The sequence below is a fragment of the Ciconia boyciana genome, chromosome 30 (genome assembly GCF_034638445.1).
Source record: "Ciconia boyciana chromosome 30, ASM3463844v1, whole genome shotgun sequence".
Taxonomy (NCBI): Eukaryota; Metazoa; Chordata; class Aves; order Ciconiiformes; family Ciconiidae; genus Ciconia; species Ciconia boyciana.
The window spans coordinates 567,805-591,083 of NC_132963.1; the positions used below are offsets into that span (position 1 = coordinate 567,805).

At 50.7% G+C, this 23,279-nt stretch overlaps 1 protein-coding gene across 4 annotated transcripts in view; it reads right to left on the reverse strand.

The window, feature by feature from the left end:
• The window catches only part of LOC140644961 (E3 ubiquitin-protein ligase rnf213-alpha-like), a 50,241-nt gene that overhangs the window by 22,901 nt on the left and 4,061 nt on the right, over window positions 1-23,279 (reverse strand). For all 4 annotated transcript variants that reach the window (XM_072848147.1, XM_072848148.1, XM_072848146.1 and 1 more), the window contains exons 5-33: window positions 22,915-23,064; window positions 22,622-22,685; window positions 22,131-22,170; window positions 21,784-21,852; window positions 21,527-21,700; window positions 20,909-21,129; window positions 20,336-20,601; window positions 19,823-20,028; window positions 19,274-19,447; window positions 17,947-18,145; window positions 17,592-17,656; window positions 17,111-17,309; window positions 16,882-17,004; window positions 16,685-16,783; window positions 16,404-16,532; window positions 16,038-16,239; window positions 14,923-15,102; window positions 13,225-13,356; window positions 12,469-13,043; window positions 11,981-12,146; window positions 11,610-11,827; window positions 10,737-10,874; window positions 10,259-10,438; window positions 5,757-7,227; window positions 5,413-5,606; window positions 5,088-5,243; window positions 844-4,428; window positions 389-522; window positions 167-262 (exon numbers count right to left, since the gene is read on the reverse strand). In XM_072848147.1, coding sequence (XP_072704248.1) covers window positions 167-262; window positions 389-522; window positions 844-4,428; window positions 5,088-5,243; window positions 5,413-5,606; window positions 5,757-7,227; window positions 10,259-10,438; window positions 10,737-10,874; window positions 11,610-11,827; window positions 11,981-12,146; window positions 12,469-13,043; window positions 13,225-13,356; window positions 14,923-15,102; window positions 16,038-16,239; window positions 16,404-16,532; window positions 16,685-16,783; window positions 16,882-17,004; window positions 17,111-17,309; window positions 17,592-17,656; window positions 17,947-18,145; window positions 19,274-19,447; window positions 19,823-20,028; window positions 20,336-20,601; window positions 20,909-21,129; window positions 21,527-21,700; window positions 21,784-21,852; window positions 22,131-22,170; window positions 22,622-22,685; window positions 22,915-23,064 — 9,605 coding nt within the window. The remainder of the gene's footprint in view (window positions 1-166; window positions 263-388; window positions 523-843; window positions 4,429-5,087; window positions 5,244-5,412; window positions 5,607-5,756; window positions 7,228-10,258; window positions 10,439-10,736; window positions 10,875-11,609; window positions 11,828-11,980; window positions 12,147-12,468; window positions 13,044-13,224; window positions 13,357-14,922; window positions 15,103-16,037; window positions 16,240-16,403; window positions 16,533-16,684; window positions 16,784-16,881; window positions 17,005-17,110; window positions 17,310-17,591; window positions 17,657-17,946; window positions 18,146-19,273; window positions 19,448-19,822; window positions 20,029-20,335; window positions 20,602-20,908; window positions 21,130-21,526; window positions 21,701-21,783; window positions 21,853-22,130; window positions 22,171-22,621; window positions 22,686-22,914; window positions 23,065-23,279) is intronic.

The following is a 23,279-nucleotide window of genomic DNA, read 5'->3' on the forward strand; positions in this document are numbered from 1 at the left end:
GAAGAAGAAGAAGGAAAGGAGGAAGAAGGAAGGAGGAGGAGGAGAAGGAGGGAGGAAGATGAAGGAGAAGGACAACGAAGGACAAAGGACAACGAAGGACAGAGGAGGATGGAGGAGGGACGACGAAGGACGGAGGAAGAAGAAAGGACGAAGGAAGGCTGCTTACTTGGCACAGGCCAGGAGTCTTTTGCTGCTCTGCGGCTCATCGAAATGAAACTGAACGAGGAGCAACCTCACTTCTTGCGGCTCTCTGAAGAAATTCCTACAATGAAACGGCCTCTTTAACGCTTTCTCCTAGAAAGCTCTCACCCCACCCCACCCCACCCCAAGGCACTGTGAGAAGTGGAAATCACCTGCAAGGTTGAAGAAAATAAATATCAGAGCCCACCTGAGGTCCTTGCGGAAAGCGTGTTCGGTGTCAAACTGGCCTAGGAAGAGGCAGTAGATTGTATCTGGGAGATCGAGCGTCTTCCTCAGCACTTCTAAATCCTTCTGGTTTAGCAGCCTGGCATGGGTAGAAACCTGCGGTAAAAAGGGACATCAAAACTGATTGTCCCGCTGCCTCAAACGGGTGGAATCCTCCAGGGCATCTCCACTGGTGCTTGGTGCTCATCTACAGGCAACTGGAAGGTGCCTTGAGTACCTCAGCCTGAGCCAGAGCTGAGCAGATCCCATCTGCCTCCCAAGGAAGGGCAGAGTCTACCCTGGCTGCAGATGACCACGGAGGCAAAGAGGGTGGGCATAAGCCCATCAGTGTCCCGGTCTAACCAAGATCACGGGGCCACCACGCTCACTCGGAAAACAAACAGCACCCTTGGGTGCTTGACAGCCAAGCACGAGTACCTGCAGGCACAGCCCAGCGGTGCTCCCTTCCTTCTGCCGGTTCATCATCTCACGCAAGAGGCTGGCCAGGCTGTTGTGCTTCTGCTCGATGAAATACAGGTCCTGGATCTGCTCAGCGTCCTCCAGAGAGGAGTACTTAAGGCGTAGGATGGAGTCAGGAGTGGCGCACTCCACCAGTTTGCTTGTGGCAGTGGAGAGGGCCAGTTCTCCGTAGCGTTCGTAGCCTCCACAGTGGACGTGCTGGGAGCTCTCCAGCGCGATGACGGCGGACGTGTCATCACTGAAGCCGATGAAGACATCGTGTTCCTTGGGAGCGAGTGCGTGGGACCAGACGCTGAACAAATCGGGGTTCTCGATGTAGACAAACCGACTGGCCCATCTCTCCAGGTCCCGCTTCAGGTCTTGCTGTTGCCAGTTGAGGATGGTGTTCATGTCCAAGCAATGCTTCTCCAGACGGCTCAGCAGAGGGGTGGGGAACTGTGTGTAGACCACTTTCTTCTCCTCTATAACAATCAGCCGGAATTCCTCCTTCACGCAGCTCTTCACCCTATGAGCTCCGAGGCCCAGGTCAACGTAGTAATTGTCCCCCAGGCTGACGAAGCATTGATTGAGGGTATCGTAAAGGCTCTCATAAAGGTTCTGTATGTTGAGGAGGACAACGGGCCTACCTATCTCCATGCAAATTTTCACCCTCTTCACAGAGCGGCACACCTGGGAATACTCCTGGTCCCGTGGGAAACCGGAGCCAAATATAATGTCACAGTCGCTGGTGTCTATAAGCCGCGTCATCTGGATGATCTGAAAGGCGGCGTTGTTGGTCGTCAGCAGCAGGAGGTAACGCGACATGAATCCCGCTTGCCGTTTGTCCATGTTTTCCTCCAGCAGACGGATGCAGCTGGTTTCCATCGCATAGGTAAGCCGTACCTCGCTGGTGCAGTTACGGAAGATTTCCAGAGGATGGATATCGCTGGAGCCTCCAAAGTTTCTCTGAATGGCCTTTACGAGGAGCTCCTCTTGAGAACTGCACTTCATGTCCTGCGTGTAGGACACTATCATTTTGATCAAGCTGTAGAAGTCGCGAAGCCCAAAGAACTCCGATTTCTGTGTTTTCAGCACATTGCAGTAGAAGTTTGCCAGAATGGGGAACAAATGCTCGATTCTTTCAAGGTGAGGTTGGTCAGCACAGATGCCTTTGGCGGTCTTCACCAGCTCTTCCTTGCTAGGTTCAGTCCGAAAGACGAGGAGGCCCCTGTTCATTTTGGCAGGGTCCAAGGCCCAGTTGGAGATGCCCACAAAGCCAACTTTCTTGTAAGCCTCTGGATTCTCGTCATCAACGCATCCATCTTCCAGGAGGGGATGCAGCGTCTTCAACGGCATATCGGGCGAGTCTTCTGCAAGACCGATCTCATCCAGCAGGACCACGGATGCAAACTCATTCAGGTTCTTGCCCTTCTGGAACTGAGCGCATTGGCGGAAAGTGGAGATGATGCCTTCTGGTTTTGAATGGGGGCTGCACTGGAAGGAGAGCAGCTGGACCTCTTTGCATCTTCTGAACAACGGGCTTCCGGACAACGTGCCTTTCATGGCATTCACAGTGATGGTTTTGGATAGGGATTTGGAGCTTCCCGGCTTCCCAACCACAAAGAGTGGCACCCGGAGGTCCATGCAGACAACCATCATGGAGATGTTCTCCCTCAGAGCGTTGTTGCAGGCGATCGCCTTGCCAATGGAGAGGTTATCCAGAAATACCTCTTGGCACAACTCCATCTCTTGCCGTAGCCAGGACGCAGGGACTGAGAAGCATTTTGCAACCTCCTCCAGGTACTCTTGGCGGCTCTCCAGAGACACGTAATAGCAGACCCCTACCGAGAGGACCAAAGCCCTTTGCGCATCGTTTAAGGTTGGTTCCTCTTCCTCCTCACACTCATCTCTCTTCTGCCTCTCTTTCCTCTTCTTATCAATCTCGCGGAAAAGCAAGTCTCTTAAGTTATAAAACCAGAGCACTATTTTCATGCAGCGGTCTATATCGCGGAGGCTGGCGACTCTGCATTCATCCTTCCTCTCTCTCAGGAACTTCTGGGAGGCTGAAATGACATTGGTGAAGACACCCAGGTTTCCCGTGGGGATCTCGGTCTCCACGGTGGACTTCACAATCTCCCTGATGTACAGGCTTTGCGTCTTCTCATTCAGCTCCCCAAAATCCCAGACCAGAGGTAATAAACTGGGAGGAAGGGGCTGCACCCGATACACCAATTGCCGCAAAGGAATGTAGCCCAGCTTCTCCAGGGTGTCTTCACTCCGGACTCGGTATCCCAAGCCAGCTTTCTCCAGTTTCTCAATGGTGTCCTTGGTGTGCCTTTTGTAAGGGTTGCAAGCGGCCACCACTTTTAAGCGGTCAGTGGAAATCTGCTTTCCATTGACGCTGTGGTCACACAGCACTTCTTTGATCGCAAAGATGGCCTCCGAGGTGTTGGCTTCGTCGAAGAAGAGCACCGTGTCTATGTTGTGCTCTCCTTCGTTGGTGCGTGCCAGCTCCGTGGCCTGCCTTACCTTCTCCTGGATGGTCTTGGAGGTGGTGCCGCCGTGAACACGCACCACCATCATATTCTGAACTTCCCTGCCTGCCTTTTGCAGGTTGCACATGAACTGCACCAGCTTCGTCTTCCCGCAACCGGTTTCACCCATGATGATCACAGGGATCCCACACTGGAACCGCAGGTGAATAGCCAACATCTTCATGGTGTTGTCCAGAGTCAACTGGTATGAAGGATCTGGATCTTCCTGGCATTTCACACCAAAGACTCTGCAGAGGGCCTCCAACTGCTCGGTTCTGGATAAGTTTTCAAATTTCTTATTGAAAGGAACATTTTGGAGTGCCAAGGTCATGTATAAATCCCTGCTCATAACCGCCCTCTCCAAAACAGCCTGGGAATAAGCATCAATCGCATCGAAGTTCTGGTTGATATGAAAACCCAAAAACTCCATGGAATCATCCTCAGCGTGGAAGACTATATAAGGGTGAGACTCCTGCTCCCACTTGCGTCTTAGCTGGTACTCTCTCAAAACACTGTCAATCTCCCTGAACTCCTCGCTCGGCACGCTTTGATCGGACATGTTGAGGGAAGGCATGGCAAAGTCCTTGGACATGGCGATCATGAACTTGATGACGAATGTTTTGAAGCCACGGAACTGGTCTCCGACCACCAGACTGCAGAAGACTGATTTCTCACACTTTCTTAGCTGGAAGTTCAAGAATTGCGTGAAGTTGCTGAGCTCGGTCCAGGAGGGATTGCTTCTCCCACAGAACTCCATCAAGCACTCCAGGCATTCTTTCTCTGTCCCTTCGATCCTTCCAGGGACAAAAGTGAAATTGTCGAGGTTTTCCCTTCGTTTGTATCGTCTGAGATATTGGTAGGACCTTTGGAAAACTTCGCTATTTAGCTTGTCCCGGTCAAACTGTTCCTCCCTCAGTTCCGCAGGAGGGACAGAGCTGGGATCTTCCAGCAAGTTGAGCACCTGCAGCGGCGATACACACTCCACAGTAGGAAAAAGATCCAGAAATTTTTCTTCCATTTCAATGGTCATCTAAAAGCAAGAGGACACAAATCACCATGAGGATCGTTCCCCATCCTCCCACATTTGCCTACACCACCAAAACCCCTTTTTTTATTCCCCCCGGTCACAAATGGTTCGGCAAGCTGGAAAAAAATATGTAGAAATGCCAAGATTTCTCCAAGCCTTCATGTGGATTGAAATCCCTATAACCATTAAGGTCTGTCTTGGGTTGCGTGATCTTGTTACCTTCTCCTATACTTTCTCCTGGTTCCATTAAATCCTTTTGGAGATGAAGGGACCTGAACTCAGTCAATATTCAAGGTATGGTGAGGAACCACAGATGGATGATCAACCACTAGTGAATCTGGGGGGCATTTCACACCTTCAGTAACTCTAAAGCATGGCTCAGGTGCAAATTGGCTTTAAAAACACGCGTGAGGTTCAAGTTACAGCAAAATTGGGATGAAAAAGCTCCCTTTTTCCTCCAAAACTCAGTGCAGGGGCTGATAGTTCACTCTGAGTAGAGACGTGTTTGACCTGGTTGCTTCTATGTAGGTGAGACATTGCCCCCCTGGAGAGACAGACTCTAAATTGTGCATCGCTCCACTGGAGACATCAGAGTTCAGCAGGTTTACTGATGCTCAGCCTCAACAGTTCCTCCAGCCCGAGCGCAGACCCCCCCAAAATACCTCTTGCTTCTTCGTACTGCTAACACCTCTCCATTTTGCCAGGTACTCAATCAAGTAAAGATGCGAGGGTCTGCACTTCCAGACCAAACCAGCGGGACTCTGGATGTGCCGCAGGATGCACAGGTCAATCAGCAGCCGGTAGAGACCTTTCGACACCTGTCAGGGCAAAAAAACAAATTAAAATTAATGCAGAAGTCTGCCAAAACACGCTTGCTGCTCTGATTGGGCTGGATTTGACTTTCCACCTCGTCCTCTCCCTCCCTGTGCGTAGGGTCTTCTGTGTTTCACCACCTCTTCTTGACCACCTTAAGATCCAAGCACTCACCACTGGAGACACATCGATGTGGAAGACGCAGGGCTGAATGTCGGTCAAGGATTCCTTGATGGAGAAGAGCTCCTCCACGAAGAATTGGAAATCGATGTCCGACTCCATCAGCCTAATGGTTTTGTGAAGCGGTAGCATGCCTCCCAGCCAGGCACGGACCTTTCTGATGGTATTGTCCACAAAAAGAGACTTCCCTAAGGAGTAGAAGAGATGGTCATCAATCATCTACCCTTCTACTCTTGCATGCAACCCAAAAGAAGGAAATCTCTCCCCAAAAGCACGGTGTGCTCCCTTGCCTCCTTGGTTTGAGGTACAACTCAGAATACAACTCCCCAAAAACTTACCCATTCCCGCTTGCTCCGAAAAGACGAACTTCACATTCTGCTGATAGGGCTCTTCAAAGGCTTGAGCGACGGGGGCTGTCCCGCTCGGCACTGTGAGATGCATCTTCAGGTAGGTCTGGATTTCTGTGTTGGAGTAGCATGGGAAAGTCACCTTGTAGGCATCAAAGGCCGTGATAACGTAGGAGTTCTGAGCTTTGGCATTGCAGAAGATGATGAATCTGTAGTTGGGGATGCTGGAAGATTGCACCAGGCGGAAGAAGTGGGACTCGAGTTGTTTGGAAACTTTATAAACTAATTTATCGGCACCCAGCAAACAGTAGATCTTCTGGTCTTGGGAACCTGGGGAAAGAGCTCTCCTGACAAGCAGCTCCACCTCTTCCTCCTCCGTGTCAGGCGTACACACCAGGACCTCGTCATATGACGGGAGAGGTGCCGTCTCGGCGTGTTGGTAGACGAATAACATGTTGGGTAGCATTTCCTCTTCCTTACACATGACAAGAAGCGGTTTCCCCTCTTCAAAGCCTACGGGTAAACTTCTCTCAACGCGCGTGCTTTCTAGAGCGGCCAAGCGCTTCAGGATCTCCCCAAAGACATCCAAGCCTATGTATTTATCAGATACCAGGCCAGCAAATTTCTTACAGTAGGCATCCCAGAGCAGATTCACCTTGTCGTAAAGAGATGGCAAACTCTCAAAGGAGGTGGCCAACTCATCGTGCGCCAGGGTGCTGAAGGAAACCTGGTCAACGTCTCTGTTCCCGGTTTTAAATTTCCGTCTTTTCTGCAGGAAGGTTTCTCTCGTCTCCTCATACAACTTGCTGAGCTCTTCAACCAACTCCTTGTCGTCGCCCTGCTCGAAGGCGAAATCCATGAGCATCTGCTCTGTGATGGGTGACTTGGACAGGCAGCTCTGCAAGGCTGCCTTTGCCACCGACTCGTCGTAGCCCGATTCGGCCAAGCTTTTGATGAACTGAGGAAAACGGATGATATAGTCGTTCCAGGTAACCGATTCCTCGCCTTCTGCCGACGTATTCACGGAGTCCATAGGAGTCATCAGCGCATCCGCTAGGGCTTTTTTGATATCTTCTTCTTTGATGTCATGCTTGATGATGGAAAGCATGATGAGCACCTGTGGTTCTACCATGCCCTTCTGGACTCTGGCCAGCTGGCTGCATAAGTAGAAGAGCTGGTGTGCAGTGAACAGGTTGAGATGATAGTAGGCGTCCCGTTGAGTCTGCAGGTAATTCTTCCACTCTGCCAGGCAATGCTCCATCGCTTTAGAGAGGTTCTCCAGCTCCTCCAGGAGGGGTCTTGTGCTCTGAACAAGGATCCCAGCAATTCCAAACTCCGTGTAGACTGTGACACGTTGCTGGGGGTTGCAGTAGATGTCAGCCTTCCAGTCAATGAAGAGGATGTTGCCAATGCTGAGAAGCTCCAGGTACAACTTTCCAACTGTTTCAACTTTTTCCAATATCTGTAACACGCCAAAGAGACAACAGGGAAACAGATTGCATACTGCAGCATGTTCTCAACAGCTTCCAAACACCGCTCGGGTCACGCTTTCCTCCTGAGAACTGTACAGCTCAGTTGTGGGCTCCCCAGTACAAGCCAGACATGGACGTACTGGAAAGAGTCCAGGGAAGACGACGAAGGGATTGGAGCATCTGGCTGCGTGGCTGGTGTCATACTCAAGGTTTGGGCTTCTACAGTCATGGACCTACCTTTGAGAAGCCGGGTCTACCCTTGAGAAGCCAGGCCTACCTTTGAGAAGCCGGGTCTACCCTTGAGAAGCTGGGTCTACCCTTGAGAAGCCGGGTCTGTTGGGAGACGATGGGATTCACCTGACCAACTAAGGCAAGCAGGTGTTCACCAAGAAGCTGTCCAAACTTAAGGAGAGCTTTAAACTAGACTTAACAGGGGGAAGGGGATGGAGTTTTGAGCAACAGAGAAGAGCCAGGGGCTGCTGGCGTGTTGGGAAACACCCATGAAGTGCCTCAAGGATTAGGGCGTGTTCCTCTAAAAAGGACAAGTTGAGAGCTTCCGGGTAAAAATCAGCAGCCAAGCCAAGAAAGGGAACCTCGTGGTTTGTGCTTCCTAGAGGATGCCCAACCAAGGGGAGCCTCTTCTTGAAGCATTCTTACTTCAACTATGGGAAGCATCACAGGCTCTGATCCTGCTGGGGGACTTCAATCCCCCTGACATCTGCTGGAAAAGCAGCACAGCAGGCTGTAAGCAGTCCAGGAAACTCTTGGAGAGAGTTTAGGATAATTTCTTAATCCAGGTGATAGACAGCCTGACCAGAGGAGAAGCGTTACTAGACCTGTTGCTCACCGACACAGATGAATTAATTAGAGATGCCAAGATCGGTGGCAGCCTGGGCTGCAGTGATCATGCCCTGGTGGAATTCATGATCTTGAGGGATATGGTGGTATGGGCCAGGTAAAGAGTAGGGTCAGGACCCTGAATTTTAGGAGAGTGAAGTTTCAGTGGCTTAAGGAATTAGTGGATGGGACCCCCTGGGACCCTCAGGGATAAAGAAGCTGAGCAGGGCTGGCAGCTCTTTCAGAACATTTTTCTTAGAGCACAAGAGCTCTTGATTCCCATATGCAAGAAATCGAGCAAGGAAGGCAGGAGACCAGCATGGCCCAGTTAGGACCTCCTGGTCAAACTACAGTGTAAGAAGGAAATGCACAGGCAGTGGAAGCAGGGACACGTATCCTGGGAAGAATATAGGGACACTGCCCAGATGTGTAGGGAGCAGATCAGGAAAGCTAAGGCACAGCTGGAGCTGAGTTTGGCAAGGGATGTGAAGAATAAGAAGGGCTTCTACAGGTACGTTGGCCAGAAAAAGAAGATTAAAGAAAATGTCCCCCCTGGTAAATAAGACAGGAGAGCTGGTGTCAACCGACATGGAGAAGACGGAGATATTCCAATTTTTGCCTCAGTTTTCAATGGTTATTTCTCTTCCCACATCTCTCAAGCTCCCGAACCTCATGGCAGAGACTGGGGGAATGAAGTCCCTCCCATCATAGGAGATCAGGTACGGGACCACCTGAAGAACCTGAATGTACTTAAGTCCATGGGACTCTACTCTGCTCTGGTGAGACCCCACCTGGAGCACTGCGTCCAGCCCTGCAGTCCCCAGCACAAGAATATGAGCCAGCAGTGTGCCCAGGTGGCCAAGAAGGCCAACAGCATCCTGGCTTGTATCAGGAATAGTGTGGCCAGCAGGAGTAGGGCAGTGATCGTCCCCTGTACTCGGCACTGGTGAGGCCGCACCTCGAATGCTGTGTTCAGTGTTGGGCCCCTCACTACAAGAGAGACATTGAGGGCCTGGAGCGTGTCCAGAGAAGGGCAACGAAGCTGGGGAAGGGTCTGGAGCACAAGGCTGATGGGGAGCGGCTGAGGAACTGGGGTTGTTTGGCCTGCAGAAAAGGAGGCTGAGGGGAGACCTCATCGCTCTCTACAACTGCCTGAGAGGAGGGTGTAGAGAGGTGGGGTCGGTCTCTTCTCCCAGGTAACAAGTGATAGGACGAGAGGAAATGGCCTCAAGTTGCACCAGGGGAGGTTTAGATCGGACATTAGGAAAAATTTCTTCACCAAAAGGGTGGTCAAGCATTGGAACAGGCTGCCCAGGGAAGTGGTTGAGTCACCATCCTGGAGGGATTTAAAGGACGTGTAGATGTGGCACTTCGGGACACGGTTTAGTGGTGGGCTTGGCAGCCCTAGGTGAACAGTTGGACTCGATGATCTTAAAGGTCTTTTCCAACCTAAATGATTCTGATTCTAAGAAAGACATGGACCTGTTAGCGTGGGTCCAGAGGAGGGACACAAGAACGGTCAGAGGGCTGGAACACCTCTGCTGTGAAGAAACGCTGAGAGTGGGGGTTGTTCAGTTGGAGAGACTCTGGGGAGACTCTTCTTGTGTCCGTTCAATACATAAAGGGGGCTTATAAGAAAGATGGAGAGAGACCTTTTACCAAGGCCTGTAAGGGCAGGACAAGGGACAACGGCTTTAACCTGAGAGAGGGTGGATTTAGATCGGACATAAGGAAGAGATGTTTTATGATAGAGGTGGTGAGACACTGGCACAGGTTGCCCAGATAAGTTGTGGATGCCCCATCACTGGAAGTGTTCAAGGTCCCATTGGACAGGGCTTTGAGCAACTTGATCTAGTGGAAGATGTCCCTGTGCGTGGCAGGGGGGTTGGACTAGATGATCTTCAAAGGTCCTTTCCAACCCAAACCATCCTATGAGTCCCTCCATAGTGAAGTATGAAAGGTCTTGGATGGGCTGTTGGGCACCACAAGTGAAGAACAATGCTTAGGCAAGCAAATCCCACTCCTGTAACTTGGGAAATGGGCGTCATCCTAGAGCAACACTTCTGCTCCTGAAAGACCAGAACTGCAGGTCATGGATGAGCCTCCCGGAAATAATTCCAGCAAAATCCCCAGCCCAACGGCCACTGGTTTTCAGGCAGACGTTAGTGCTGTGCTGTGACTTACCTCCAAGAAACGGTTTGCCTCCTCTCTGCCCTGCTCAACCTTGGTGGCGATCAACATAAGCTTGTTCTGGAGCTCTGTGAGCTCAGACAAACTGTATTTCTTGTCCTTCTGGTCTCCTAGAGATGTGCTCTCCTCGCTGTCGTTCAGCAGTCGCAACGAGACACAGTCCTCAAGCGTAGCCTGGAAAGCAGAGAAGATGACCAACATCACCGCACGGCCTTTTACGTAGCTTTGAGTTGAAATGCTGCACATCAGGACTCTACATGTCTTGTACCACTTCCGTTGGAGGAAAGAAAAGCCCATTTTCCACTGAAAATACTCAAGGTTTAACAGAAAATTGGTGGTACTAGTTGCAAACCCAACTGGAGGCGTATTGGCAAGCTGGCATGCTCATCGGAAGTTGATTTCAAGAAAGATCTTTTCTCCCAATAGCATTAAAAAATACAACCAGACAAGAAACAGTCTTGGAGACCTTCACCTTGAATTTCGGAGGTGCCGAGATGGTAAAAATCCCATTTCTGTTGATACTTCTGGTTTGAGAGATCGAAGAACGCTCCACAGAGCCATGAGAGTCGTGAACCATCTGTATCCAGTCTTTGTTGTCACAGGAATCTTTCTGCAAAAGAAGAACCAAAGGGAAACCCAGTAACCAGCTGGAAGGATGCTGAGCACCACTCCCCTACCCCAAATTTGATGCAGGTGGGGTTTCTGTGACCATTTCTTCTAAGGATGGGGTTTCCCATGGCTTCTGAGGAGACACAGCCCCAGAGTTGGACCTATCCTAACACCCCAGAGTGTCAGCATGTGGTGAAGCTCTTGTTCTCTGCTCTGGTTTTGGTGGGGAGCAGAGCGTAAGGCTCAGTGACAGCCTGGGGCACAAACACAAGGGATTCTGTTAAACAGAAGAAAAGCTTTCCTATCAAATTCTGAAACAGGTTCTGGAGTCTTCCAGCCTTGGAGATGCTCAAAACCCAATCGGACATGGTCGTGAGCTACCTACCCTACCTGACTCCAGGGTTTTAAGCAGAAAATGTAGACTAGACGATCTCCAGAGATCCCTTCCAACCTCAACTATTCTGTGATCCTAAATTGTAGACTCCAGAACTCGTTTCCTCCTAGTCACAAGATCTACTGGGTCTCCTCCAGTTGCCCGCACATGTGCATAAGGTCATTTGAGATGTTCCACCAGGCTTCCACTCCAAAAAGAGCACAGCCTTTGCCCAGGTCCTGCCAGGCCCACATAGGTGTCCCGGGGAAACCATCTTAAATGGCATCAGACACCTACACGTTGGCAACTCGGCCTCACAGCAAGTGTCCAAGTGACTTTTGGACATGGAACTTGAAGACTCACCAGCTTCTTGGGAAGCTTACTGTCTTTCGCGATGGCTTCTCTGATGAAAGACAGAGCTTTAGAGAACTCGTCAAACCCAGCTGTGGAACCCAGGTCTAATACGATGGGCGCAGAAGCAGTCATGGCATCACGGAAGAATCTCACTCTGTCGATATCCATGTCATTTTCACCTGCAGAAATCGATGCCAGCTCCACAAATACGGGGATTTCCGTCTTGTCTGGGGAAAAAAATAAAGAAAAAAGAAAAAGAAGAGAGACAGTTGAGGAATTTCTCTGCTCTGATTCATGTAACGCTGCGTTGGATGAGGGGACAGACAAGATCTAAGCGGTCTCCCTCTGTTGCTGTATCTGATTCCTTCCTTCCAGCCCACCTTTTATTATGGTCTTGATCCAGGAGGTAAAGCCTTTCCTTGCACATTCCAGAAGTTCCCTCAAAAAGTCCAAGACTCCCTGGGGAATGTCACTCAAACTTTTTTTCACCTTCATTAAGTCTTGGGTCATAAAATCGAGTCGCTTATTCTTGAATTCCTGCTCTTCCTGGGGAAAAAAAAAGGAAACAAAAAATAAGTGTCTGTTGGGAATCGAGTGAAAGCAGCTCAGTTCTGCCTCCTGCTCCCCAAACAAGATGAGATCTTGGCCTCAAACCCAAGTCTGCTCTTGAATTCATCCCTGTAGGCCCCCATGATGAATAGGGAGAGGCAACTGGAAGTCATTCCTTCAGTCTATCACTCAAGTCTAGTTGAGGAGGAACCTGATAGGATTTAATCAGAAGCTGCCACGTGTGGCCTTCCCCATACAGACTTGTCTACCTGGATTTCCCAAGAGCGCCCAACACGATGCCCACGCCTCTCCTACGTACGTATTTCGTCAGGTCGCTGAGAATCTGGAAATCCCCCTCCAGCTGAAGCATCTGTCTCAGAGCATCGATTATCTTGGCGGTGTTCACCACTTTCGAGAGGGTCAGGTAGTTTTCAATCCTCTCCACCGCACCCGTGATCCAGTGAGATTTTCCACCCCTTGGCCCTTCGCTGTCCTCCATGATTTTAAACTCCTCCAGGAGCTGATCCTTCTCTCCCAGCAGCTTCTCAAACTGGCTCTGCACAGTCCCGAGGGTGATGGAGAAGTCTTTGAGGGACAGGTAGGTTTTCTGAAAGTCAGCGATGGCTGGCTTATAAATGTTTTTTTTAACATCTTCTATGGAGAAAACTTGATCTTCAGGTATTGTGGCTTTGGCTTGCTCTGCTCTCATCTTCCATAGCCTATGGAAACACTGGCTTTTCTCCACGATGTAAAGTTTTTGCATCATGTCACTATAATTGGCGAGGACGTGCAATTCCATTTCGCTCTTGCCATCGATGGAGAACTTCTTCACCGACATCTGATCCTTAAAACTTTCATTGTCCAGGATGCTTTTCTCCACAGTACTTCTATCCACTAAACCAGGTGGGAACAAGAAGGAACTCGTGTCATATGTCTCTCCACCAGCAAAGACAAGCCCTGAAGTCAATGGGTTCCCTGATCGCGTTTCCCTCCCACCCACTGTGAGACTCTATATTTTAGGAGACGTCTGTCCACTCAACAACCACCGAAGGAGCTCCATTAACCCAACCGGTACCTTTTACCATGTCCTCTATGCCACGGCACAGGCGGAGAAAGGAGCATCTTTGCTTCTTCTGCTCTTCCAGTTGCTCAAACTCCTGCTTCCTGACCTCCAGCACTTTTGTTAGACAATTGGAGAAAGAGGCATCTGGAAAAAAAAGACCCAGACATGAAGGAGAACCCCTTGGAAAGACAAGAGCTGCAGGGAACATAACCCCTGTCATCAAAAAAAGATGAGTCTTTCAGTTTCCAGAAAGCCTGCAGCCCCTTCCCAAAGCAGCACTGCTGCCAAAACCACCAAAAATATCAATAAAGTTTATTCTCAGAGCAGAATTCGGAGGACTTGCCCCCAAAAACCACCAAAAATAGGGATAAAGTTTATTCTCGGAGCAGAATTTGGAGGACTTGCCCCCAAACCCACCAAAAATAGGGATAAAGTTTATTCTCAGAGCAGAATTTGGAGGACTTGCCCCCAAAACCCACCAAAAATAGCGATAAAGTTTATTCTCGGAGCAGAATTTGGAGGACTTGCCCCCAAAAACCACCAAAAACAGCAATAAAGTTTATTCTCGGAGCAGAATTTGGAGGACTTGCCCCCAAAAACCACCAAAAACAGCAATAAAGTTTATTCTCGGAGCAGAATTTGGAGGACTTGCCCCCAAAAACCACCAAAAATAGCGATAAAGTTTATTCTCGGAGCAGAATTTGGAGGACTTGCCCCCAAAAACCACCAAAAACAGCAATAAAGTTTATTCTCGGAGCAGAATTTGGAGGACTTGCCCCCAAAAACCACCAAAAACAGCAATAAAGTTTATTCTCGGAGCAGAATTTGGAGGACTTGCCCCCAAACCCACCAAAAATAGGGATAAAGTTTATTCTCGGAGCAGAATGTGGAGGACTTGCCCCCCAAAACCACCAAAAATAGGGATAAAGTTTATTCTCAGAGCAGAATTTGAAGGACTTGCCCCCAAAAACCACCAAAAATAGCGATAAAGTTTATTCTCGGAGCAGAATTTGGAGGACGTGCCCCCAAAACCAACCAAAAACAGGGATAAAGTTTATTCTCGGAGCAGAACTTGGAGGACTTGCCCCCAAAAACCACCAAAAATAGCAATAAAGTTTATTCTCAGAGCAGAATTTGGAGGACTTGCCCCCAAAACCCACCAAAAATAGGGATAAAGTTTATCCTCGGAGCATAATTTGGAGGACTTGCCCCCATAAACCACCAAAAACAGCAATAAAGTTTATTCTCGGAGCAGAATTTGGAGGACTTGCCCCCTTTCCTCTGGGTTTTAATCAAATATAGATGGAGTTTGGGATGGGCCTGAAGGCAAGGTGTGTAACCAGGGAGCTACACCACTGCAATCCTTGAAATAAATTCCACAAGCACCCCAAAGCTTTAAAATAAATTCCACAAACACCCCAAAACTTTAAAATAAATTCCACAAACACCCCAAAACTTTAAAATAAATTCCACAAACACCCCAAAACTTTAACTGCATCAAAAAAACCCCAGCATTTTCACTTCTTCCTGCTTCTCAAATTACTTAAAATCACCTCTGTGACCAACTATTATATTTTTAGTTCTGTTTTTGGACTTCCGTTCCAGATAATTTTTAGTTTTCTTTGCATTTTAGATAATTATCCAGCAGATATATCTCCCGTTGGCCATGTAACAATGAAAACACACCCAAGTTGGAAACTCCGAACTTACCACAGGTGCACAGGATCTTCTCAAACAGCTCCTTATGCTTTATGATGACGGAGAGGATACTGCAGGGAATGTCTCCCAAGAGAATGCGACGTCCCACAAAGCTGGAGAGCGCGTACACGCGGTAAAGGAGGATTTTCGCGCTGTTGCTGAGCTGAACTTGAAACTTGCTCTCTAATTCTTCTGTAAAATAAATGAAGTTGGGTGAAAGACAGCCAGCAATTTCTCTCCTGTATTTCTTTTGAAGCCGGATCCTCGGGAAGAGCCAGCAGCTTCCAGTTCATAGGGGTCCGTCGCCCCCCCAGTGTGGAGGACAGATGCGTGGGTGGTTTCTAGCTCAACCATCAAAATTGGCATCTTGAGAAAATCCCAAATTTCCTTTGGGAAACCCAAGTATCTCCCCCTGCCTGAAACAAACCATGGGGACCACCTAGGAAACCATGGGGACCACCTAGGAGATTGCATCTGAGGTTGGGCAGGCAGCTCCTGCAGATGTGGAGGGCTTCCAAGAGGGACTGGGGCATAGAATAAGATGCTGGGTGGCTTTGTTCTGGCCAAGAGGAGGTGAAGGGACAATCCCACCGCAGCCAACAGCTACTACAGGAAGGGCAGCTATGGAGACAACAAGCCCAGAGTCTTTTTGATGGTGTCAGAAGTTGTAGCAGGGAGCAACAGCCACGAGTTGTCCTCTCCTCCATCTCCTGACCAAAGAAGGGCCAACACTGGCCTCAGACCAGGCTGTGTCCAACCATGGAAACCCTCCAAGCGTGGTGATGCCACCACCTCTCTCTTGTTCTAACATTTGACTGTCTTTGCGTGGACACGCTCTGCCTCCGTCACGTCCTTCCCCTCAACAACAAGCCCCACGCTCAATTGAGTGCGCAACGAAGCAGCGTTGCGACGGGATAAAGAAATCAAGGTTCCTGGAATGAAATCAAGATGTTTCTCCATTCCTGGAATGAAACCTCATTTTTCTAGCGTGGAAGATTATTTTCTTCCCCCTCTCATTTTGTGTTGCCAACAAAATCGGAAGGTCCCTGTGAGAAGACCTGGTCTTCCCATCTAGCTCACTTACAAACCAAGAGCTTCTCCCAAGAAAAGCGCTCGGCGACACTCACGGACAGCAGAAATGAGATCGCAGACCCCGGGAGTGTTGAGCAGGTTTGCAAGAACGGGGCCGGTGCTCTCATCAAACGTGTCGACGCTTCCCAGCCTCTTCAACTCCGAACACATTTTCTCCACGATAACGGAAAGCACCGTCCCAGCAGTTGGTTTGCTCGTCTTGGAGACCACGGATATCATGGATTTTAGCACGGATTCCTGGAAGGACGAGAAATTTCTCCTCTTTAGGGGCTTTGTGGACTCACGGCTGTTTCAGAAAGACCTTTCCCTGCTCTCTTAACCCAGCACAGATCAGTAAAAGAGTTGGCAAAGTGGGACGTAGAGGCCTCCAGCAGCCCAAGGAGGGGTGGCAGCTCTCCTACCTCGCTTTTGTCAAGGGCTCTGATCCACTGGATGATGCGATTCGTAAAGCAGCTCTCCAACTCCACGTTGTAGTGCTTCTCAATCTTCAGGAAAGCCCAGCAGAAGTCCATGAGATACCTGTCGTTAACCTACAGCAAGGAAACGCTTAAGAGGCAACTGCTTTCTGGGTCCTTACCAGCCTGCTCAAGTTCCACCACCGAAACGGTGACCGAGGCAAAAGCGAGCGTGGCAAAGACCAGGAGCATCATCCCTTACCAGCTGGAAGGTCTCCACGACTCACCTTCTTCAGCCACTTCTCAAACATGTTCTGGATCAAGCCCTGCCACTCCTTGGTCCACCCCGCACAGAGGATCTTCACCGAAAACAGCTGCTGCCACGTCTACAGAGGAAGAGCCAAACCTATCAGCTGGACCTTGAGGAACACCTGGACCCACCAAGGGCTGCGGCTCACGTTGGTCTCTGCGTCTCGTCACTCACGTCAATGTTCTTCAGGAAGGATTTCTCATCCGTGGGTGCCCTGTGAAAGTATCCCTCGAGCCACGGCGTGGTGAAACATGAAAACTCTTGAAACCTCTCCGCTGAAGTAAACTGCTGGAATTCCTTGAGAAATTAAAGAACAGAAGAGTGAGCCAGAAGCTCTGGGCTTTCCTCGGCTACAAACAGGAGGCTAAGCCCTCGTGACAGAAGCCACGGACCTCGTTCTCACCTTGTTCGCTTGTAGCAAATCCACTTTGCCGACAAACATCCCGAGTATCCGCAGCATTATCATCACGGAGCTGAACGACACCGATCTCATCAGCTTGTCCAAGAAATACTTCAGCAAGACGTACACCACGTTCAGACACTGCAGGACCTCGTCCTCATCCGTGGGCTTCAGCAATTCCTTTGAAGAACCCGATGGGCACCTGTGAACGCGGGAGAGGACCAAACGCTTCTTGCAGTTGCTTTCCCCATCGCTACCGGACCACAGCCACCGTCTGCAGCTGGGAGACGTGGACGAGTTCATAGGACGCGTCCCTTGCGGGTCTCCATGCTCTCCAGCCATGGTGAGGTTAAAGACATCAAAAATATAATGGGCAAACCACAGCAGCCACTCTCTTTCTGCTCAGCCAAGGCTCCATCCATCCCTCCCCGGACCCTTTACGGAGGTGCCGCACCACCTCTCCTCTCAAGAAGCCCCCACTCACAAGTTCTTGAGCCAGGAGTCCATCCTGGTGGCGATGACTTCCAAAGCCACGTTCAGATCGCCTTCCTGAAAAGAGGACAGAAAGACATTAAGGACAAACGTGAGAAGGCTTCTGGTCCCGCAGCTGTGGAGCTTCCACAATTAAACCCTAAAGTGTGAAGTTTTCTGGCAAGATTAAAGGGATTTCCGTTCTTCCGGTCCCAGGATTCAGCTCTAACCCCGGGTTTCTACGATTAAGTCCTTCAGTCCTGCTGATAGTCCTGTAGGAACCAAGGACACGTTCTGACCCACGTTTAAACAGCCCCACCACTCCCTCCAGAGCAGAAGGAGGTCTTCCACCAATCAGTTGTCCTTACCGGCACTTGGGACGAGGCTACACTGATGTCCAGGATGCGCCCATACAAGGTCTCCAAGAGGATCTGGAGTGGAAGCCAAATGTCAGGCAAAGGGTCGCTGGAGAAGTTCTTTAAGGCCACCATCTCCACCACCTTCTTTGCCAGCAGAGGACATCTTCCAATCAAGGTCTTGTGAGTGGCTATCATCTTCAGGACTTTCCTAGGAAAGCAGGTCAACATCAGATGGACTTTGGAGGACCAGGAGGCTTGTTGGTGGTGTTTGAGATGGCACCATGACTGGTAGACACAGTGGTGACCTACAGCCAGGGTGGCTGGAGGCTGGAAGGAGAAACTGGGGTTTGACAGCGACTGACTCTACATGGCAAAGCAGGAATTTTTGGAAATTCACCTGCTTTAAGGTCATTGGGACAAAACTCGGGGTTCAAGTTGACTTTGACAGGCTGGAGGAGTGAGCCCGCGCCAACCTCATGAAGTTCAACAAGGCCAAGTGCGAGGTCCTGCACCTGGGCCAGGGCAACGGTTTTAAACTGAAAGAGGGTGAATTTAGATCGGACTTAAGGAAGAAACGTTGTACGATGAAGGTGGTGAGACACTGGAACGGGTTGCCCAGAGACGCTGTGGGTGCCCGCTGTGGGTGCCCGCTGTGGGTGCCCCAGAAGTGTTCAAGGTCATGTTGGATGAGGCTTTGAGGAACCTGATCTAGTTCATAGATCACAGAATGAGTTGGGATCGGCTTGGAAGTGGCCTTCAAAGACCATCTAGTCCAACTCCCCTTCAAAGACCATCTAGTCCAACCCCCCTGCCATGGACAGGGACATCTTCCCCATCGTTGGAAGTGTTCAGGGTCAGGTTGGAGCGGGCTTTGAGGAACCTGATCTAGTGGAAGATCATAGAATGGGTTGGGTTGGGTTTGGATTGGAAGAGACCTTCAAGGATCATCTAGTCCAACCCCCCTGCCAAGGACAAGGACATCGTCCCCATTGGTGGCACTGGTCAAGGTCAGGTTGGACAGGGCTTTGAGCAACCTGATCTAGTGGAAGATGCCCCTGCCCATGGCAGGGGGGTTGGACTAGATGATCTTTGAAGGTCCCTTCCAACGCATTCTCTCCCCAGGACTGCTCCCATCCAGCCGTCTGGATAAGACCGCACAGCACCTGGCCCCATTGAGGTCCACCCACGTTCCTTCAACACCCTCTAGGGCAGGGGACACAGCATGCCAAGGAGAAAGGGCAGCTCCTTGAGAAGCCACCAAGCAGAAGGAATGAAAAGCGCTTTGAAGAGCAGGACAGTTCATTACCTTGATCCTACCTCAGCCTTTCAGACCCACCTTTGCTTCTCTTCGTCCCTCCTCAGCTGTGTGAAGGCTTGTGAAGAAGGTTCACACGGGAGAAAGGGGTCCTCCATATTCTCCTTGATCGCGTAGAGCAGTGGGACCAACCAGATCCACAAGGTGCCACCAGTGGTCCTGAGACACATTTCCTTCAGAGCCGGAAAGTATTTGCTGCAAAAAAAAAGTCCAGAAAAGTCAAACGTCCCATAACCAACCTCTGAGATGCCGGTGGGAGACGTGTGCCAACACGGGACGGAGTCTTTTTCCCACAACACGCAATAGGATTCATCCTGCCTGGAAAGGGCTTGGATGGAGACATCTCCACAGGACAACCAGTATCAGAGACGTCGAACGCTCTTCAAGGTGCTCGGGGTACCCAAGATGGACTGACCAGGTTGGAAGCCACCAACCCAGGTTTATGCACCCTCAAAGACCCCTTGGGATAGCACATGGCACCCAACGTGACATGTGGGGACAACTGAGCTGAGCCCCAGACCTCTAAAGGTGCCATTGCTCCAAGCGAGCAGGTTGACGAATCGAAATTACCTTTTTCCTCTCAGTTCTTTGTATTTGTCTGGGACGAACTCGATGACCTGGAGGCGCTTTTCAGCCTTGGTGATGGACGCTGTGGGGAAGGGGACGCGATAGCGAAATGAGGTGTGAAAGGCAAACAGGAGCTTAGGAAGTTTACGTTCATCGGTCTTCAGGTGCTTGAGGATCGCTTGTATGAAGGCTTCGATACTGGCTCTCACCTGGACAACGAGAATAAGGAGAAGGTGTTTCACCAGGCTGGACAAGATGGTTTTTCCCCGAGAACAGCCTGGTCCAGGGAAGAGGATGGAAAGTGGAAGATGCTGCTGCTCGGGGGCACCTTGCGTGGCACCTCCCTCGGGAGAAATTCTTTATTCCCGGTGCCACACGTCCATCCAGGAAGGTCCTACGTGCTAAATACACCGGGCAGGAGAAGGCTCTTAGCTTCACCCCTCCGATGTCCAAGCTATCCCCCAAAATAAGGGACATCACTTTGCTGGCTCCCCAGAGGTTCTGGTGGACGCTTACCACTTCCACATCCGAATTGTAGATGATCTCAAAGCATTCTCCTTTCTCAGCGTCCCAGAGACAGGCTTTGACGCTCTCCTTGTACCTATCCAGCTTCCTCTCTGTCTCCTCAAGGGAATTCCAGGAGGTGGTGTGAGCAAAGAAATCGTGCTCCAGGTATTCCATCTGGATCTTGTACCTCGGCACCTTTTTGGAGAAGGTTTTCCAAATGCCGGCGCTGCTGCTGAGGAAACTGCATTCGAAGTGTTCAAAGATGGTCCACGTTCCTGCGGAAAAAGGAAGAGTTTGAGAACAAAATGTAGACGCTAAGCTCGGCTGAGCCCCGAAAGCGTGAAACCATCTGCGCGTTTCTCCAGCCCAAGAGGTGCCACCCATTTTCCAGACAGGATTTGGGTGCTATGGCTTGGGTGCCAGCCGTCAGTTTTATTACGAGGAAAAAAAGCTTATTTGTACGAGCAGCTCGTAAACCTGCAGCTTGAAACCTCCCAAAATAAACCAGGGTGAAACATAGGCCAGCCTACGGCCATCACCATCGTGTCCGGTCATGATTTTGAGGTAAATAACAGCGCTTACCATCCGCTTTGATCTCCATTTGGGGTATATTTATGACACGATATAGTTGAGCGTTTTTGTACTTTGAGATCTCCGGCATGTCGATGTTCTCTGAAGAAATGTGCTCTAATTCACACTCTCTCTCTGGGCTGAAGGGGTTAACGAGGGCGTATTTATAAAAGATGAGTCCTCGTCGCAGGTGAGAAAGGGGAATCCTGGCGCTGCCCACAAGCACTTTCTCTCTGGAAGAGGAAAAAGAGCTTGTTTTGGCTCAAGCGTCGAGTTTTGGCTCAGCCAACAAGACATCGTTGGCCTTCAAAACATCAGGGAGAAATCCACAGCCGGGTTCATCAGCCAAGGAACTAATTAAATCAACCAGCCCCGCTCAGATCCTCGCACGGGGCTGAAAGATCCTGGCCCCAGCCAAAATGGCAGCTCCATGAGTGATGGGGAGATTTGGAGGAGCCACCACCAAACGCTATGACTCCACCGGGATGTCTCCATTCCAGGGTTCACCTCCAACCTCTGTAGGAACCTGCAGCGAGGTCCTTCAGGCCAGAGCTGAATCTCCTGAAGGAGAGCCGCAGCAGAAACACCTCCTCAGCGTCAATTCAACCATCGTTTGGTTTTTTTTTTTACCTTTTCTCCATGTTAGCGAATTCTTCGCAGACTCCGGGCTGTTTGTAGAAGACGACGCGGATCTTGGATCTTTCGTTGGCGTTATAATACCCTGACAGCACAGCAACAAACTCCAGGGTCATCATTTCTTCTGATCGGTGACATCCACCAAACAGATACGAGCTGGGCTGGCAGCTGTTGGAAAAGAGGTGGTGGGTCCCCACTGCGTCCTCCTGCCACCGTCCCCCTTCCCCGTCATCACCTGCTCCACCACTCACATCCACTTCGGGTGGCTCTTGGCCGACGTTCCCAGAGGTTGCGTGTCCCCTGCGTCGTCACCTTCCGCCCTGTTGAAGATCCCTTGGTTACTCCGAGGTATTTCGGAAAGACCCGGATGCCTCGGAGCGAGCGCCTACCGCTTGGGTGTGGGAAGAGGATGTTGAAGGACATCCTGGAGGCCTCTCTACGCCAAGCGCAGGTGGGATTTGAGGGGAGAAGGGACCTAACGATGCCTAAGCTGCATCTCCTCCCACCATAGCCCCTTCCCCTCGGGAGCTGCTGGACCTCCAGTTCTCCAGCTCCAACCTCAAACCCTTCAGTGATGACATCCCTCCACACAACGAACCTGCTAGGAGGTCCTGGGACTTCTCTGGTGTCCTGGTCATCTGCAACGGAGGAGAAAGCATCGATTAACGCCTCCAAAGAAGGTGGCAAGCCAAGAAAAGGAAGAAACTGGGCTTCACCAGGGAGCGGGGGGCTCCTCGCAGCATGGGCATGTTCTTCTTGGAAGGAGAACCCCAACCCGCTCTAAGAGTGAGGTCTTCACTGTTCTCCCAAGCTCCACCAGCGCTCAGGCACAGCCCTGCTGGGGACAGGGATGGGCAGCGAGGCCGGCAGGGTGAGGGCAGCCGCTGGCACGGCCCGTCGCATCTTCCCACCCATCCTCCTCCCTGGGTAGGTCCTGGGGGAAGCCCAGGAGGCTTTTGGGTGTGGTGTCACCAAGAGCTTCCACCTCCCAACCAGCTCTTGTCACCCACGGCCGCTCCCGACACGACTCAGCACCCGATTTATCGTCAGAGAAAGATGATGTGACTGAGCAAACGCCCTCACTGGTACCTGCGTGGTGGAGGTTCCCCTGGTTTGTCTTCTCCAGTCTTTTAACGCGACCCGGGACCTTCACCTGGAGAAAAAAGAAATGGGAAGAACTGAAGGAAAAAAATGAAAATCAATAGCTGAGAGCTCAAAGGACCAGAGAGACAAAGGGCTGGGCAGGGTCTTCTTCTGCCCCTACCACTTGTCGAGCAATGAGCTCCAAAATCCAGGCCAGCGACGCTGTCCTGGCGTGGAAAACTCAACCCTTGTCCTCCAAGAGCTTTCACCATGGGCTTTGAAAGCCGCAGCGGACTCACTGGACTCCTGAGACGCTTCTGCTCATGCGTTCCCGATGCTTCCTTCAGATGGACGCCGGTGTTCTGGTAATTCTCCTTCTCCACCGACATGTAGCTGTCCGTCGGGATCTGCTGGAGCTGGATCTCATCTCGTGGTGGGACCGCAGGAGCCTGGGAAGGAGAAGAACAGAGTTACTGGTGGTCACAAGAGCTTTTGGAGGAACATTGGAGCCACCTCAGAGCACGCCGTGGCTGTGACCACAGGTACAACTTCTTCAAGACCAGAACCTGACCAGCGTGGGACCTCTTTGGCAGCGCCAAGCCCTCAGAGATACCTCCCACCAACCCAGCGGCACCCAAATATTCCCTATCAGGTCCCAATACTC